Source organism: Acomys minous, assembly GCF_964271855.1.
Source record: "Acomys minous genome assembly, chromosome: 12".
Taxonomy (NCBI): Eukaryota; Metazoa; Chordata; class Mammalia; order Rodentia; family Muridae; genus Acomys; species Acomys minous.
Window position 1 is genome coordinate 110,016,596 of NC_140493.1, and position 19,076 is coordinate 110,035,671.

Genomic DNA, 19,076 nt, shown 5'->3' on the forward strand with positions numbered 1-19,076 from the left:
TTACAGAGCCTCTGCCTACCCTGTCCCTACCCCCACAGCAGCCGCTGCCTCCTCACAGCCATCTGAGCAGGCCCACAGGTCACCCCAGCATCATCACCCTAAAGTACTCTTGCTTTCCCTTCTCTGTAGATGGGAGGCAGGTCCATCCAGCGTTCCTCCCCTCTGTCCCCCCATGCACACACCCACCCATGACACTAGCCCTTTCCACACCTTCCAGTGGGCTGTGGAGCCTAAGCCTGCAGGTTCAGCAACACTTAACTATCACATGAAGGCCAGGTCAGCTGAGCTTTGGATGGAGAAGGGCCACACTACCCTCTTCCCCAACATTGCTAACGTGACCTGGGCAGCGCCAAGCCACACTAACTGGCATGGCCCTGCTAGAACAAGACACAGTTCTTCCTGCTCAGCAGGTGCTCTGCTCAGCATTCCCCTTGACTGACCCTGCCGCACTCACCCTCCGGGGCTAGTTATGGCCCTGGAGTATTCACTAGAGGACTACAGCCGTGGAAGGGTGTGGCTGGCTCCTAGCTGGTTACTGACACCCTCCAGCACAGTTCACTGCCCTCTGAACGGGTGACAGTGCCAGGGCTTACTGTGACTTAGATGCTGATTCCAAGACATTTAGAGAACTAAGTTTTGTTGTACAATGACAGGCAATGGGGAAAAATCAAACAAACAAAAACCACTATTAACCAAAAGATGGGACATTTCAACTCCCCAAACTTGCAGGGCACAACCCTGAGTACAGTGAAAGGCAAGAGCAGTCAGTCTGCATGGTCAGGGCTTGGGGGCTGGGACAGGGCCTCAGACACAGCTCCCAGCAGGCCCAGCGACAGGGGCTGTGATAACTGAAGGAGGCAAGGGCAATTAGGGCAGACTCCAGAAACATGGGAAGAAGGCAAAGGGACAGACAGGAGTCATGACATTAGGGGAACACACACGCAGCACCTCCCCCTAACCTAAAACTACAAGCAGTGACATACACGCCACTGCAGAAGAAGCCATCAGTGCCAGAGGGGGCGTGACACTGCAAGCGCGGGTGGAGGAGGGAAGAATGATGGGGAGCTCAATCTAGCACAGGCACAAACGAGGAGGCAAGGGCGGAGCACCACAGGGAGACCCGCCCCAGATGCAAGCACACAACACAAGGAAAGAGTGACAACCAAGTCGAAGTTCATCCTGAACAGAAACCTTCAAGTAAAGAAACATACACTAACAACAAAGAAAGAGAAAACATAGATCTCATTTTGGTGTGGAGAGAGGTAGCTCAGTGGTTAGAGGAGCTTGGCTGCTCTTGCAGAGGACCTTGGCTCAGTTCCGAGCACACATGTCATGTGGCTCACACTGCCTGGAACTCCAGTTCCAGAGAATCTGACATACTCTGGCAGCCTCCATGGGACTCCCCACCCCCATGCATAAAAATGATAAAATAAATCTAAAGGGGGAAAAAAAACACCCAAGGGAGCTGGAGGTAGGCATGGGACCCCAGAACTTGGGTGGCAGAGACAAAGGGTTCAAGAGTTCAATTCAAGGCTAGCCTTAGCTACCCATTACTCTGTGTCAATAAATAATGATGATGATGATGATGATGATGATGATGATGATAACAACAACAACAACAACAACAATAATAATAATAATAAAAAAGAACCACCCTTCTAGTATGGAGACTGCATTGAGAGAACAGATCCAAGTAAAGCTTGACTGGGCCTACAGACAGAAAGCCAACCAGACACCAGAACTGTGGTAAAAAGGTTAGAGCTGAGTGAAAGAGCTAACTAGAGACTCTGCAAAGCAGAGTCAACAACACAGAACTGCACCCTGGAGACCAAAGCAAACAGAATGTAGCAGGGTGAAAGCCACCTCCAGCAACCCCATCACCTTCCAGGTTCCAGAAGGACAATGTCGTTGCAAAGCCACCTAAGTAGTGTCAGGCTGACGCCACCTTCTGTGACCAATCCTCTGCCCAAGCACAGAGCGCCTGCTGCAGGAATAACCGCCGACAGCAACAGTGTTCCCGCTCTCCAGTGTGGGAAAGCAGTGCATCGAAGGGCTGCACACGGAATCCTGCTCTAGGATAAGAGGCAGCAGGCCAAGAGCTCAAGGCCGGCCTAGGCCACACAACACAGCTAGATTCTGACTAAAACAGCAAAAAGAGAAAAAAAGCACCAAAGAATAAAATCTTACAGGATTACAACCTCTCACACCCGTGCCTTCCTCAGTGCTTTTGTATTTTCACAGAAGTGTGAGCCCCACCTTTCTTCACCATTCTGAAGTAATGCCGTGACTTTAGACAGGCTGCATGAGTTCACAGCCACAGATAAACTTTTCTTTGTTTTTTAAAAGACAAGGTTTCTCGATGGGCATGGTGGTGCATGCCTTTAATCCCACAGAGGCAGTTCCAGGGCAGCCGGGTCTACACAGGACATCGGAGGGCCCGGCTGCTGGGTGCTGTGGAGACACTACCATCTAGTTGCTTGGCAAAGGTTGAGCCTACTGTTTGTGGAGCGCTATGACATGGTGTGCTGGCTCTCGGCAAAGTGGCCTCCAGCAGTTGACTTCACGTAGTCATCACCCTTCTGAGTCTAGGACAGCCAAGGCTAACACAGAGAGACTCTGTCTCAAAAAACAACAAAAAAACCCCTGGCTGTCCCAGAACTCACTTTGTGACCAGATGGCCTTGAGCTCACGGTGATTCTCATGCCTCTGCCTCCCAAGTGCTGGGATTAAAGGCGTGCGCCACCACACGCGGCTTTTTTGTTTTGAACTTTTATTTTATGTGCATTGGTTTTTCTTGCATGCATGTAAGTCTGTGTGAGGATGCCAGATCTTGGAGTTACAGACAATTGTGAGCTGTCTTGTGGGTGCTAAAAATTGAACCCAGGTCCTCTGGAAAAATAGTCAGTGCTCTTAACTGCTGAGCCATCTCTCTCACAGATAAACTTTTTTTTTCTTTTTGGTTTTTCAAGACAGGGTTTCTCTGTGTAGCCTTGGCTGTCCTGGACTCGCTTTGTAGACCAGGCTGGCCTTGAACTCACAGCAATCCACCTGCCTCTGCCTCCCGAGTGCTGGGATTAAAGGCGTGTGCTACCACGCCTGGCTCAGATAAACTTTTACAGAAAGTCTCTAGAGCCCTTCTTCTCACCCTGGCTTCTAAAACAAAGCTAAGTGGCCCAGGCTACGGGCACCAGGGGTCAGGTACCTGGATGCCAACACGACACCTTTTCAGAGGACAGCCTAGACAGAGGCACTGTGTGGTCACAAGAATGTGCTGTGCTGCCCCCAACATAAAGAAGGTGTCTTCGGACAAGGAGGGCATATGGGGAGTTTAGGCACATACTTGGCGTAGCCGTTCAAGCAGGCCTTTTGCATGGCATCGATGGTGTACCGCAGGAATTCGTGCGCATCCTCTTGGTTCCCAAATCGGAAGTGCCGGGCAATCTCTGAAGGAAGAAGGAAACGGTACAGAAGGGTGACGGCTGCGTGGAGCCGACTGCTGCAGGCCACTCTGCCAAGAGCCAGCACACCATGCCATAGTGCTACAGCTACACTGGCTCCACAAACAGTAGGCTCAATCTTTGCCAAGCAACTAGATGGTAGTGCCTCCACAGCACCCAGCAGCCGGGCCCTCTGATGCCCTTCAACACATTCACACACCCCACCCCGCCCAGCTCTCAGCCCACCTTCCTGTCTTCATTTCAAACACGGCCCTCCACCTGGCTAAAACCCAACTATTCTTCCAAGTGGCACCCAGCAGAAAGCCTCCCTTCAGTGAGGCACGAGCCCGAGTGTCCACACTACCACAACTTGTGTGGGGCCTTCCACCCATGAGGCTCCTGAGATTTCCCTCATGGCATCTCCCCTGCTTCCTCAGGCTGCAGGCGAGCACTTGGCGGACACCCATGAGGCTCCTGAGCTTTCCCGCATGGCTCTCCCCTGCTTCCTCAGGCTGCAGGCTGCACTTGGCAGACACCCATGAGGCTCCTGAGCTTTCCCTCATGGCATCGCCCCTGCTTCCTCAGGCTGCAGGCTGGCACTTGGCAGACACCCATGAGGCTCCTGAGCTTTCCCTCATGGCATCGCCCCTGCTTCCTCAGGCTGCAGGCTGGCACTTGGCGGACACCCATGAGGCTCCTGAGCTTTCCCGCATGGCTCTCCCCTGCTTCCTCAGGCTGCAGGCTGGCACTTGGCAGACACCCAGCCAAACACCCATTCTTACTTTTCAGGTCTCTGATGAAGGAGACAGGCTTGATAGCATTGCCGCTGTTGGCGAAGGCCTGGACCATGTGGTTCTGCATGACGCACAGCATGCAGAAGCTTCCTTGGTGACCTACAGTGGGTAAGAAGCGACTTCAGGGCAAATAATTTCCAGAGTTCACAGTGACACCCCCACTCCAAGTGCAGGGCAAAAGCAACACAGAGCATGCGTGACCGCCTAGAGAGGCTCAACAGGAGCTTAGGGACTAGCTAGTCACCGGGGCCCGCCTCCTGCTCTACACGAATATAGTGTCATTAGACACTAGAACAGAACGGGGACCGTTCCCACCTTTAAAATGTTACTATTTTAAATAGAGATATAGAAAGAGTAAGAGCCGACTCGCTCCCCCTGGCTTTGGGTAGTCGGTAAAGTCACACACTGACACTGTAGGCCTTGAACCAGGCATGGCTGATGCAACCTGTGTGCTCACAGAGAGGAACACCATCACAGCCGCGGTTACAGGCCCAGCAAGGCATGCTGGCTACGCCACACACCTGCAATTTGCTTTCCTCACATCCATGCTGCCCACATAGCTCTCTCCCTAGCCCTACAGCTGGAACATTCCGTAAGGACAGACAGGTCTGCTAATGGTACCCAGCCTAATAGACCACTGCAGGGAATGGACCTGTCGCCTGCCCCATTGTGCACTGAGGGCTACACAAAGAAGACAGATTCCTGGACCAAAGGAATTTGTCAACTTTGTGACAAGTCTGACAGGGCTGACTGAGTCAAAGTGGCGTTATAACTCTGAATCCTGGCTAGCTGGCACAGGCCGGGGCTAGTCCCTTGGCCCGTGTACCCTCGGTTCTGTGAGACCGATGTGAGGTCTCTGTACATGATGTTTCAAGCCAATCTTGTCGCAAAAACACAATCCAGCCTAGTGATTTCTCCTCAGCAGCCGAGATGGTGCATTAGCACCCCACAGCAACACTGAGCTCCTGGGTGGACAGGGCTGCTCACAGAACAGGTGTCCCACCCAGAAGACACAGGCCATAGCTGTCACTCCACACTGCAGCTCACCTGTGCCAGGTAAGCAGGATTCAGTTATGACATCATTTAACTAAACCAATCCACAAAGTTGACAAGTGGCTCAAAAAAGATTCCCATGGAGGCTGGGCAGTGGTGGGGCACGCCTTAAATCCCAGCACTCAGGAGGCAGAGGCAGGCAGAGCTCTCTGAGTTTGAGGCCAGCCAGGTCTACAGAGCAAGTTTCAGGGCAGCCAGGGTTACACAGAGAAACCCTGTCTCAAAAAAAAAGATTCTCACAGAGCAGTAAAAAATGGAAGAGGTCTCTACAGGCAAAGAATGGACAAGAAAGAAGCTTAGGCAGGAGGATCTTACTGCCAAGACCCTGAGCCAAGACAGCTCTCCCAGCGCCCAGCCCTTCTCTTCTTGGTTCTGAATGTTTCAGCAGCACCACGCTGCACATGCCCCGAACTCACCACGCAACCCCAACTCCATGCTAACACCGCTCCTATTGCCCACCCACTGGCCTCTGGTCGAGCCTGGTCTGACCCCTGTTTAACCACCTCCCTCCCCATGACTCATTTTAAAAATTTTCTCTAGTGTCATTATTTTTGGGCTGGATAAGAGTGCTTGCTGTGAAAGCAAGAGGCCCTGGCTTCATGCCCCGCACTCATGCTGGCGTGTCCTATGCCTACAGTGCCAACGTTACGGGCGTGCGCTGAGACATGTGGACTGATCCCGTGAGCTTGCTAACCAGCCAACCTAGCTCAGAGGTTCTAGTTCAGGGAGCAATCCTGCCTCAAAAACTAGGGCAGTGAGTGATGGACGGTCAACACACTCCTCTGATCCTCTGCTTGTGTCTGCTCACGCATGTGCACACACACGCACGCATGTGCACAAACACCCTCTGTGCACTTTTCCCTAGGACTTTCTCTCCCACTGGACATGATGTCAGGAAGAGTCATCAGAAGCTGAGCTATACATACTGTGTGCTTAAGATTTTATTTACTCTCATTTTATGTGTAATGGGTATTTGGCCTACATGTATGTCTACATGTGTGCCTGCTGCCCTCGGATGTCAGAAGATACCAGACATCCTGGGACTGGAGTTATAGATGGCTGTGAGCCACCGTGGGAGCCGGGAATCGCCAGGTCCTCTGCAAGAGCCATCTGCGCTCAAACCACTGAGCACCTTATATGAAACTTGTTAAGTTCCAGCTGAGGACGGGCTCTTGGGGTCGCTGTTTTTGCTAGATAAAAATTTTCCTTAAAAAACCTTATCTAAGCTGGGTGTGGTGGTGCACGCCTTTAATCCCAGCACTCAGGAGGCAGGAGCAGGCAGATCGCTGTGAATTCGAGGCCACCCTGGTCTCCAAAGTGAGTCCAGGACAACCAAGGCTACACAGAGAAACCCTGTCTTGAAAAACAAAAACAAATAAATAACCTTATGTCCATGTATGAGGGTTTAGTGACCTCTGCAGGATTACTGCTTTCTTTCTTTGAGACAGACTTTTACTACGTAGCCCTTGCTGGCTGGGATCAGAGATCTGCCTCTGCTCCTGAGAGCTGGGAACGAAGGAATGTGCTGCCATTCCTGGCTAGAATTCGGTCGCTAGAGCACAGGAATGCTGTCTCTCCTGGCCTCGCAGTCTTACAGAGGTGGTAAGGTGGTCTGTTCACAGCACACACTTCGAGGTCACCTTCTAGGATGCTGGGCTTTATCAGAAGGAAAGGCTCTCTCAGCCCTCTGAGTTTTGTTTTTCAGGGAGGCCTCTTTTTCAGATGACCCCTTCACCCCCTATACAGTAACTACCTAGATAGCAATTTTTCACAGCACATCCCTGTGCCAAGTGATGTAACACCAAGCCCTTCACAGGATTCATTTCATCCTTATAAATCTGTATGGAAGACAGTATTATTCTGCAGAGCAGGCACAGGAGGCAGAAGAAAGCTAAAGACACCGCTGTTCAGAAGCGGACCTGGGACACAGACAGGCGGGGGCCTTCCTACAGACGCCTGCACTCTCTGGATGAACCAATGTTTCTACAGCTGCCAAGATGCTTGGGTTTTAGCAAACAAGTTTAGACCAGCTCATTAATCAGCTGGGATATGACTTTCTTTCTCACATTGATCTTCCCAGGTTGAGGAACCCTGCGGTGTAAGCTGAGTGGTTTCCCCTGCTCACTAGAACTGCGGCTGAAGGTGTACCGTGAGCTGGCTCCGAGTGTGTGCTGTGCACATGATGCAGAGACAGGGTCTCTTACTGAGCCCCAGCGATGGGCCTACCTCTGCCTCCCGAGTGATGTACAAGCACATTCCCAATTGAACTATCTCCCAACCCCTGGGTTACATTCATTACTACTAAACATTATTCACAGCTTCTATTTCATTTAGTTTTTGATATTATACTTCATTTCACTCAATTTTTAAACATTTATTATTTTTACTAATCTTATTTCTTCTTATTTAAGGTTTTCTTTTATGGGCATTGGTGGGGTTTTGTTTTCTTTTTTTGCATGCCTCTGCACCAAGTGTGTGCAGCACCAGAGGAGGGTGTCGGGTCCCCTGGAACTGGAGTTATAGACAGTTGTGAGCCATCATGTGGGGCTGGGAGCCAAACCCAGTCCTCTGGAAGAGCAGCCAGTGCTCTTCACTGAGGCATCTCTCCAGCCCCTAATTTAAACCATGTGTATGTGTATGTGTGGTGTGTGTGTGTGTGTGTGTGTGGCATGTATGTGGGTGGGTTGTGCCCATGAGTACACATGCCCATAGAGGGCAGCAAAGGATGCAGTTATAGTGGTTGTAAGGCACTTAGTGTGGGTACTAGGAACTGAACTCATGTCCTCTGGAAGAACAGTACATGCTCTTAGGCACGGGGCCATCTCTCCATGCTAATTTCCTCAGAGATTTATATGAGAAGCATTTATCTTCGTGCATACATGTGCAGCACATGCATGTCTGGCATGCAAAGAGGACGGACGAGAGCATCAGATCCTCAAGAACAGAATCAGCATGTAGACGCTAGGAATCACGCCTAGGTCCTCAGTAAGAGCAACAAATGGACTGCTAAGCCACTGCTCCGGCTTCTCCACCCAACCTTGCTGTCTACTTTGGGGCATGTTTTGCAGCGTATCTAAAACATCCTCATTCAGTGCACACGCAAGATGGGTGTACAGAGACACAGCACAGAGGTATCTTTCAAAAACCTTCTCTAGAGAGCATGACCCTACCTGAGTGAGACCCGTGACTGGCCCATCCTATAGCAGGCAAAATTCCCCCGGAATTCCATTAACGTCACTTTCAATATCGTAAGACAGAATGACGGCCCCTCAAACATCAGGGCTCATCCAGCTGGTGTTAGAGCCAGCGGATCACCTGGTTCTGCTGTCTCACAGCAAGGCGCCCACCACGAGCCCCACTCACAGCTCCGCGCGTGCTCCTTGGAGAGCAAGTAGTTGGCCAGTGGTGGCGTGTAGGTCAAGCACTGAATGGTGGAGTTCAGGAAGCAGGTGTTACCCAGGTTGTGCAGCCCTGCGCCAACACGGAAAACACGCTCCCACCTCAGAGACAGTCGCTCCATCGGGAAGAGCACTTTCTGTGGGGCAGGGACTCCATCACCCCCACTTCCAGACACGCGCTCAGGGCCTAGAAGGAAAAGAAATGAGAGAATGAAAGGAGGCCGGCCTTCCTGGGGACCTTCCAGACTGCTTAGTCCACAGCTCAAGACCCCCGTGGATGAGAAGTGGGTCCCAGCTCTGCGCCACTGCGTGCCAAGCAACCCACCTATTTCTCTATTTTCAATTCCCACTTCTTCCCCCTCAATTATATGCATGCATTCACGAGTGGGAGATGCTGTGCAGAGTGCCTCCCGCGGTTCTCCTGTGGGTGCACACTCCAGGCTAGCTGTCCACGAGCTTCCCGGTGTCCACCCGTCTCCTCCTCCCGTCTCGCTATAGGTGTGCTGGAGTTACAGGTACACTGTAGCACCCAAATCTAGCCATTTAGGTGGGTTCAAGTTGTAGACTCTGGGTACTCAGGCTCTCATAGCTAATGCTTCCATCACCTAAGCCATGTGCCAGCCCCAGGACCTACTTTCTGGCCTCATTAAAGATGGGGTCACATTCAAGTACACAGACGTGACTCCTACTTACCATGCTGTGACATCTGTTACTATAGCCCACTGACTCCTGGAAACCCAAAACTGTCTGGCTGCCAACGCAGAGCTCTATACTTGGTTAACACACAGATGCTAGTACCTGGTTTCCTGGCCTGTAGCTCATCTCCACTCTTGTGGCGGCTGGCTCCCTCAGCCCTCGAGTTCAGCAGCACATATTTGCTTTTCAAGGACTCTAGCTGGTAGGAGAAGCTCTTGCTGGCTGGTTCAAACTCAATCCTCTGCAGAAGGACCTTCTTGGCCGAGGCAGCCAGCAGCCTGCCCAGGTCCCCATCCTCTGCTGAGTCCCTGCGGCCAGGCTTGAGGGCCTCCTTCAGCTTGTCCACGATGGGCATGGCGCATTCCTGCGGGGTGGGGAGGTGGGTCTCAGCAAGGGCAGGCCACCTGCTTCACAGTGCCGAGCCAGCTGCACAGTGAGACCCGCTCTTAAAAACAAACACCACCACCTACATACAACGCTCACACACACACATGTGCGTGCAAGCAAGCTTGTGTGCGTGCCCACGAGAGCACACACGCACACAGCCATGAACAGCTTCATCCTGGAACAAACACATGACTCCTGCTTGCTCCCTGTGCTCAGCAGCCATCAGGACAGCTACCCAAAACTGCACAGGGGCAGCTAAATGCACAGCAAGCAACTCTGAGTGTGGCAATCAGCATTATTTCCTGCAACTATTTAAAAAATAGTGGATGGCTACTCGGGTTACACAACAAATATGAAAAATGAGTTGGGAGACAAGGGTGGGAGCGATGGCTCAGTGCACACTCTCTCTTCCAGAGGACCCAGCACTCATGTCAGGCAGCTCACAACCAGTTATAGCCAGTTACAGAGGATCCAATACCCTCCTCTAGAATTCACAGGCACTTGCACTCACGTGTACATAAACATACATATGTATAATTAAAAATTAAAGACATCTTGTCTAGTAATAGTCCACACACCTTTAATCCCAAACTTGGGAGGCAGTGCCAGGTGGATCTCCTCGAGGGGAGGCCACACTGCTTAGCAGAGTTCCGGGCGAGCTCGGGCTGCCTAATGAGACCCTCTCTTAAAAACAAACACCACTACCACCCCACACATATACACACGCACATGTGCACGCACACACAGAGAGTCAGCATGTCAGGCAGACGGCCAGACGTCTATACAGGCCTCTCTGTGCTCCCCTACCAAGGCCAGGGGCCACGTTCACTGCTGAGCGTGTGGAACACGCCTGCCTGTGCAGGCGGAGAGCTATGAAGAAGAGTCGCCACCAGGTTTCCATAGCTATTTTAAGAAAACAACACAAAGCATCGCTGCTTTTTCCTTGACACATGTTGAAATAACAATATCTTACCTACTGCTTCAAATAAAGTATATTATAAAAATCTATTTTACCTTTTTATTTTTCTCATGTGGCTGCTGTGAACTCTGCATTTGGCCATTCTGTTTATACTAGGCAGTGCATACACAGATTATCTTTCTCAGCTGGGCATGGCTGCTCAATGTTGGCTTATTCCCAGCACTTGGGAGCCTGAGCTACAGAGTCTCAATCTGTCTCAATCTCAATCAATATCTCTCTCTCTCTCTCTCTCTCTCTCTCTCTCTCTCTCTCTCTCTCTCACACACACACACACACACACACACACCCTACCTCTAGCTAAACCTGACGGAAGAGCTTGAGAAGAGAAACTACTGGGCAGCAGGGACACAGGTTCCACGAGTGGCATATCTGTGTGTTCTGTCCCCTTTAGCCACAACTACAGGGACAAAGTTATTTTATTTGTACACCCCCTAGCTTGGACTATAAAACAGACACCAAAATAACTGGGAAGGTGGTTATAGCAATTGAGTAGTCAGGGTGGCTGATACATAGTAGTCCTCAACAGAGGCACAGAAACCACAAGAAGAGGACCCCCCCCATCACTGCTGCACCTGCACCCCCATCCTGCCGCCGCCTAACTCTCAACCCACTGACTACCATTAGCTATTTAAGACACAGTTACTGCTCACTCACAGCTCACAAATGATACCCACTACCCTGACTATCCAAGAATCAGCTACACAGGCACACGCTAAAGCTTTTCTATCACACACACACACACACACACACACACACACACACACACACCAAGCACCAGTCCTCTGATATAAGAATCAGAAAGCCTTCTGTGATAGGGACTCAGCAAGATTTTCGCCCACTGCCAGGTTCTGGTCACTGGAAGAAATGAAGGGGCAAGGAACGCTCCAGGACTTACCTGGGGTGCCTGGGCCTGGCAGGTGCTTCTCTCTGCAGCAGGGAAGGAAATCAGGTTCTCAAGCGAGAGATGGAACTGCCCTGGCAGGTGTTCCCCTGGACTTCAGCCTGCTCTGTCACCAACACTGCCAAGTGTAGAGTCCAGGAAAGGCACCAGCACCTGGAGAGGAGCATCGGACTGTCACCTACGGCTGGCTTCTCCAGCTGTCTTTTTAGTCGCCTTTTTTTGTGAACTGTGCCCTTCTACCAGGAAAACGGCGTCAGTGAGGTTAAAGGACACAGGCACAGAGATGCACGCCTGCAACCCCAACATCCAAGAAGCTGAGGCAGGAGGATAATGTACTCAAGGCTAGCCTGGGCTACAAAGAAGCTGAGGCAGGAGGATAACGTATTCAAGGCTAGCCTGGGCTACAAAGCAAGACTGTCTAAAACAAAGCAAGATAAAACAAAAGGACTTATATGCTGAATTCACAGACAGCCCGGAGGACAACTGTGCTAACAGACACTGAATTTACGACACGAACACATTGCCCTCTGCTCTGCGTCACGCTCCTCACGCCCATGGGGCAACTCTTGAAAATCACGTCCAAAGATATGAGGCAGTAAGAATAATAGGTAAAAATCTCCACCTTTTTCTATTTCATTAGCCAGTAAGGTGTTTTTGGTTTTCCTAATAGTTATCGAATTCTAATTTTCTAAGTACAAACCTTTTCTTCAATTCCCATCTATGGTCAGTTCAGTCCCATAAAGTAAAGGCATTTTCCATCTATTCAAACACACACAAATACAAAGGACAGCACAGCCAACACAACGATACCACTGAGGGCTTCAGTAAGTCTGTGGCTGATCGTGGTTCACCGCCTCATCCCCAGCTTCCCTTGCACAAGTCCTCAGAATTTCCACTCCATCTAATCAATACCACCCACCCCACCCCCAACAGAATGCAGCTGGGCGACACCCTGTCTTCTGTACACGTGTATACACACACACACACACACACACACACACATCACTTTCAAAATCATTCATATCTTCCTATGGGGAGGTGAAAACTCTCACCTGGCCTAATACGCCCCAAGGATGACCAAATGGGAGCATTAACCCAAAGTCATTTGCCATAAAGGGCCTTACACTTAAGTAAAGTCATCGAGTAAGGATAATTTTTTAAGTTGTGGAAGAAAAGTCTCTACAATTCTACCTGAAAGATACAGCTCTGTGATGTAGGAGCAAGGAAAAGACTCTCCCAATTCCCAGCAAGCAAGCCCTCTGACGTGCACACGCAGCGCACGTGTGAGTATGAGGCCCAGGGATGCGATTGTATACCCAGGTCTCTTTAAGGACTAGGGTACGCCCTTCTGACGAACATCACTGAAACAAACCATTTCTCTCTTCTCTTTAACCTGATTTTCCAAGATCCCCTTACTTAAGACTCACGGGGGTCACTTACATCCTGGTGAAGCGAAGGCAGACAGACAGTGCTGGGGCCTCCAAGCCAGGAACAGGAGACGCACACGACTCTCTGGCATCCACTGCTAAGTTAGACTCTGCAAGGTGCCTGGGTACATCCCTTCCTGTTTTAGGATGCTAGTCTACCACCTCCATCACCAAGGGTCACGCCACAGATGCGGGCTGGCTCCTGTGCGCGCGGTGCTGCATTCACGCACACCAGAAGCAATGAGCATTTGGGTTCGAATGCTCTTCTGCTACTACATTTCGGTATGGACCGATCGGAGTTAAGGACCTTGAGATCTGCGGCTCCCGGAACCCCCTTCAAAGGAGCACTCGCTCCGAGAGACCAACCGCGGGGTCACCCAGATCCCTGCGACCCCAAGTTCCCAGAAGCACCCCGGGGATGAAGAGACTGATGCAATCCCCTAGCCACGCTAGGGTTCGCAGGCGCCCCCTCGCATCACCTGGGCCTTCCTCGGGGGTCCCCGGCCCACCTTGTTCCTCCATGCCCCTCGCACCCCCGACCCTCCCCAGTATTCCCTATGCCCCTCGCACGGCCTGTCCTCCCCCGGAGACCACCCCCTCCCTCCCGTCCCTCGCGTCCCGGGCTCTCTCTGCGTTCCCGGGCACCCTCGCCGAAAACGCACTTGTCAGCCTTCGCTGGACTCCCCCAACCCCCCGTGGGCAGGAGTGCGCACCTCCGGCCGTCGCTCCGCAGCGCCCGACCTCAGCCTCCTAGGCCTCTGAGCGGCCCGCGGAAGGCCCGCGCAGCACTGGCGTCCGCTCCGGGCCGGGTCCGCACGCGCACCATCCGGGCCTCCGGAGCCTCACACACGTGTCACCACGACGCTTAAAGAAGCCGCACTGTGGGCCGCTCCCTGAGGCCGCGTGGAGAGAACTGGCGAGCTTTAAGAGGAGGAGCTAATACGACTCGGTTTTTTTTTTTTTTCCCCCTGGACCAGCCCTTCTCTGCTCTTCGCGACGCAAGCGTCGCCTCCCCGTTCCGCAGCAAGGCCGGGCTACGCGATGACGCAAGCGCGCAGAGCTGAAAGCTCCGGAAGCGTCCCGGAATCCAGAGAGCCTGCTGCGGCCTGGCGTGCTTCCCGCGGAGTACGTGAGGTGGTGTCACTTCCGCCCTTGTGCCCGACCCTGGGAGTGCGCAGGCCCAGTGAACTGCGGCATTGAGAGGTCTCAAGCTGGGTGTCAGCTGCACTCAGGGATGTAGAGAGTGACTCCGGTGCTGGCTCCCCGGAAAGGTGGGGGGGGGGTGGTGGTGGGAGGGACCGAGGCTTTGAAGATTTCACCGTTCGTTAACTTCTTAGCTGCTGGTGTCCTTTTGAAAAAATTAGCAAGCGAGGCTTGGGTGAGGCCCTGCGTTCCATGCATCCCTACTTAAACCGGGCACGTTGGCACAAGAAAGCAGTCACTGCAACGCTGAGGAGTGGAACTTAAAAGTCATCCATGGGACACATTAATTTTGTCTATAGATAAATACAGCAAAAGCCATTCCACCCCTAATTTAAGGCTGAGGCTGAGGATCATGAGGAACGTGTTATCCTGGAAGACATAGGAGAACCTTGTCTTTAAAAGAAAGGAAGGAAGGAAGAAAAAGTGTCTTTAAAACCGAGCTGTTGTGGCGCACACCTTTAATCCCAGCACTTGGGAGGCAGAGGCAGGTGGATCGCTGTGAGTTCAGGGCCAGCCTGGTCTACAAAGTGAATCTAGGACAGCCAAGGCTACACAGAGAAACCCTGTCTCAAAAAATAAAAAATAAAAACAAGGCCCTTTTAGAGACAGAAAGCTGGCTAGGAAGTAAAGGGGGCTTACTCTTCTTCCCAAGAACTTTCCAGCGCCCACACAGTGATGGTTCAAAATCTCCTATAACTCCCCAAGTGGCATGCACTTGAAAGGGAAATTTTTTAATTAACATTAAAGCAACCAAAACAGCAGAGCTCTCTAACTCATAAGTGCAGGTCAACAGGTATGCTAGCCCAAGGTCCCAGGTAATAAGTCACAAAGAATGCAGAGCTAGGAGACAAAGGCCTACTGAGTGTTCCAGGGACCGGCTGGCCATAAAAGATAGGGAGGATACACAAGGACAAATTCCTGAGAGAAACAGGTACCGGACATGGTCGAGTGAGTAATGAGCCAAGACCCCTCATCCGATCTTATGGTGTCTGCTTAATCCCCCCTTGAGGCCTGCACACAATGTTCCAGGTTTGAGTTTAACCAGATGTGTCGTTAGCTCAGATAAACATCTACCCTCGGGTTCCAAGAAAGACAGGAACCAAGGACTGTTCCCACGTGATTAAGTCTGAGCTTACCCCCCCAGATCACCTACGCAATTTGCTGATGTTCAAATGTTTGAAACAACCAATCGTGTGTGGCTGCGCCAAAACTTCCCATTCTCCCCCGACCCTTGCCTAACCCCTGGGTTTCTGGGTGGACCCCTCTGTCTCCTGTGTGAGATACGTGTCGACCCGGAGCTCCGCCAATAAACTGCCTCATGTGTTTACAGCAAGACGGTCGTTTGTGTGTCTTTGGGTGCGCGCCATACCGAGGCTTGAGTGAGGGTCTCCCTTCAGGGGTCTTTCATTTTGGGAGCTCGTCCGGGATTTGTGCGACCACCCAAGACCCCCAACGACCCCTTGGAGGTAGGTCTGTGTGAGTTTTGTGTGTCTGAGTGCGGTGCTGCTGATTTCGTGTCTTGGTTTCAGTTTCTGGCAGCTGCCGCTGTGGGCTGTCAGGACCCAGTGGCTGCGGAGGCAGACGTGCTAGGGCCGCAGGCTGCAACCCTGGGGGACGCTCTAAGGGTGAAGGGGAGTCAGGACAGCCTGACTGCCTCTTTTCGGGATGAAGGAGACGGAGTGCTCCTTCTTGGGGGGAAAGTGCGGAAGCCTACCCCATCAGAACTTGTGTTCAGTTGGTTGTACAAGTCCAGACGCGGTCGAGTGTGCTTGGATGTGATAGTGTCTTGTGTGCTTATATTGGTTTTGTGCTTCTTGTTTTTTGAAATGAGACAGACTGTGACGACCCCTTTATCTTTGACTTTGGACCATTGGACGGACGTTAGGGCAAGAGGACATAATCTATCCATAAAAATTAAGAAAGGACCCTGGCAGACCTGCTATTAGAGTTGTCAGAGCAGTTATTTTTCAGGAAAGATCAGTGTCACATCCAGACCAACAGCCTTACATCACCGTGTAGGAAGATTTGGCCCGTTACCCACCCCCGTGGGTCAAGCCCTTCATCCCACCTTGCCCACCAAGCTCCTGAGTCTTGGTGGTGCGAGAAGGCACCGTGGAAGAGAAATCGAAACCATGGCAGAGTGGAGGAAGCGAGCCCAGCGCACCACCGGAGCCCATCCCTAAAATATATCCTGACATAGCAGAACCTCATGAATGGCACATGCCCCTGCTCCCACCATATCCCCGAGTTCCCCAGCCGGCAGCCCCAACGTCAGCCCCGCCCCCGGCTTCCGGGGCAATGGGTGATGGGCCCTCGGTGGGCACTGGGAGCCACCTTGGAGCAACCCCTGAGGGGCCTGATTCCACCGTGGCTCTGCCCCTTAGTGCTGTCGGGCCGGCCCCGATAGGCAAAAAAGTGCGTTACAACTCCTACAGTATTGACCTTTTTCTTCCTCCGATCTCTATAATTAAAAAACTAACCACCCACCTTTTTCAGGGAACCCTACGGGACTTACAGGTCTGATTGAGTCCCTGATGTTCTCCCACCAACCCACGTGGGATGACTGTCAGCACCTTCTACAGGTTTTATTCACCACCAAGGAGAGAGAAAGAATTCTCCTCGAGGCTCGAAAGAATATCCGAGATGACACTGGACACCCCGTCCAGACCCTGGCCGAAATAGATGAAGGTAGAAGGTAGGGAACGGCTGTCCGTTTACCGCCGGGCTCTGTGGCAGGTCTCAGAGGGGCCGTGAGGAGGCCCACCAATTTGGCAAAGGTAAGAGAAGTCATGCAGGGAGCGACCGAGCCCCCCTCGGTGTTTCTAGAGAGGCTCATGGAGGCTTACTGGAGATATCCCCCTTTTGACCCTACGTCAGAGGGGCAGCGAGCCTCTGTAATCATGGCTTTCATTGGACAGTCAGTACCTGATATTAGGAAGAAACTACAGCGCATTAGCGCATTGAGGGATTGCAAGATTATACCATCAGGGATGTGGTGAAGGAAGCTGAGAAAGTTTATCATAAAAAGGAGACAGAGGAAGTGAAACAGGAAAGAGAAAAGAAGGAGAGAGCTGAGGATAAAGAAAGAGGAAAGAAAGAGAGAGCTGAAGATGAGGAAAGAAAAAAAAAAAGGCAGGAGAAGAATCTGATGAGAATACTGGCCGCAGTGGTAGGAGAAGGAAGGCGTCAGGGAACAGGCAGGCCTAGGCAGACAGGGAACCTGGGCGACAACAGAAGGCAGGGCCCAAGGAGACCCAGAGAAGATTGAACACTGCCACCTGATCTCAAAGATGCCTTCTTCTGTCTGATATTGCACCCTAACAGCCAATCCCTGCTTGCCTTTGAGTGGCAAGACCCTGAAAACAGAAGAACTGGACAGCTTACGTGGACGAGATTGCCCCGGGGGTTTAGAAGCTCCCCCACCCTATTTGATGAAGCCCTACATCGGGACCTTGCCCCTTTCCATGCTAATAATCCCCAGGTGACTCTTTTACAGTATGTAGATGACCTCCTATTGGCTGCAGAGACCCGTAAAAAATGCGAGCTTGGGACTCAGAAAATCCTGGCTGAGTTAGGTGAGTTGGGGTATCGGGCTTCTGCCAAAAAGGCACAACTGTGCCGGACTGAAGTGACATATCTGGGATGCAACACCTTGAAAGATGAACAACGGTGGCTCACAAAAGCCAGGAAACGGACAGTGAATCAGATCCCGATCCCAACCACCCCTCGCCAGGTAAGAGAATTCCTGGAGACTGCAGGATTCTGCAGGTTCGCCACTCTGGCGGCCCCATTATACCCTCTAACAAGAGAAAGGGGGGAGTTCACTTGGACTAAGGAACACCAATTGGCTTTTGAGACCCTTAAAAAGGCACTGCTACAAGCCCCTTCCCTAGAACTGCCTGATCTGAACAAGCCTTTTACTCTGTACATCGACGAGCGGAAGGGGGTTGTCAGGGGGGTCCTCACCCAAACTCTAGGACCCTGGAAGCGCCCAGTGGCCTATCTGTCAAAAAAACTGGATCCTGTGGCCAGTGGGTGGCCCTCTTGTTTGCGGGCAATAGCAGCAACTGCTGTATTGGTAAAAGATGCCGATAAGTTAACCATGGGCCAAAATGTGATGGTGGTGGCCTCCCACGCCCTCGAGAGCATTATCAGACAACCACCAGACCGTTGGATGACCAACGCCCGGATGACCCACTACCAGAGCTTGTTGCTGACAGAGCGGGTGACCTTCGCTCCGCCCGCCATCCTTAACCCTGCCACCTTGCTACCCGAAGCTGGCAAGACCCCAGTTCATCATTGTGAAGAGATACTGGCTGAAGAAACAGGGACTTGGTCAGACCTCACTGACCGGCCATGGCCTGGGGTAAAAACTTGGTTCACCGACGGAAGTAGCTTTGTGGTAGCAGGTAAGCAGAGGGCTGGGGCAGCGGTAGTGGATGGGAAGTCTGTCATCTGGGCCAGCAGTTTACCAGAAGGGACGTTGGCCCAAAAAGCTGAACTTATTGCTTTGACCCAAGCACTAAGACTGGCGGAGGGAAAGGCTATCAATATCTACACTGATAGCCGGTATGCTTTCGCAACAGCTCATGTCCACAAAGCGATTTATAGACAACGTGGGCTGCTGACTTCAGCTGGCAAAGACATTAAAAATAAAGAAAAAATTCTTAGTTTGTTAGAGGTTGTCCATTTGCCCCGCAAGGTGGCGATCATCCATTGCCAAGGACATCAAAAAGGGACCGGTCCCATAGAAAGGGGGAACCAAATGGCTGACCAGATGGCCAAAGAGGCGGCACAAGAA

The 19,076-nt window shown here is 51.8% G+C and overlaps 1 protein-coding gene across 2 annotated transcripts in view; it reads right to left on the reverse strand.

The window, feature by feature from the left end:
* The window catches only part of USP36 (ubiquitin specific peptidase 36), a 33,323-nt gene extending 19,287 nt beyond the window's left edge, over positions 1-14,036 (reverse strand). Inside the window, exons 1-6 of one of the 2 annotated variants that reach the window (XM_084749232.1) lie at positions 13,786-14,036; positions 11,640-11,798; positions 9,481-9,742; positions 8,648-8,869; positions 4,220-4,330; positions 3,341-3,443 (exon numbers count right to left, since the gene is read on the reverse strand). In XM_084749232.1, coding sequence (XP_084605358.1) covers positions 3,341-3,443; positions 4,220-4,330; positions 8,648-8,869; positions 9,481-9,733 — 689 coding nt within the window. In that variant the 5' untranslated portion in view covers positions 9,734-9,742; positions 11,640-11,798; positions 13,786-14,036. Of the gene's footprint in view, positions 1-3,340; positions 3,444-4,219; positions 4,331-8,647; positions 8,870-9,480; positions 9,743-11,639; positions 11,799-13,734 lie in introns of both variants that reach the window. The other variant, XM_084749233.1, reaches the window with a different exon arrangement.
* Between the last annotated feature and the right edge of the window lie 5,040 nt (positions 14,037-19,076).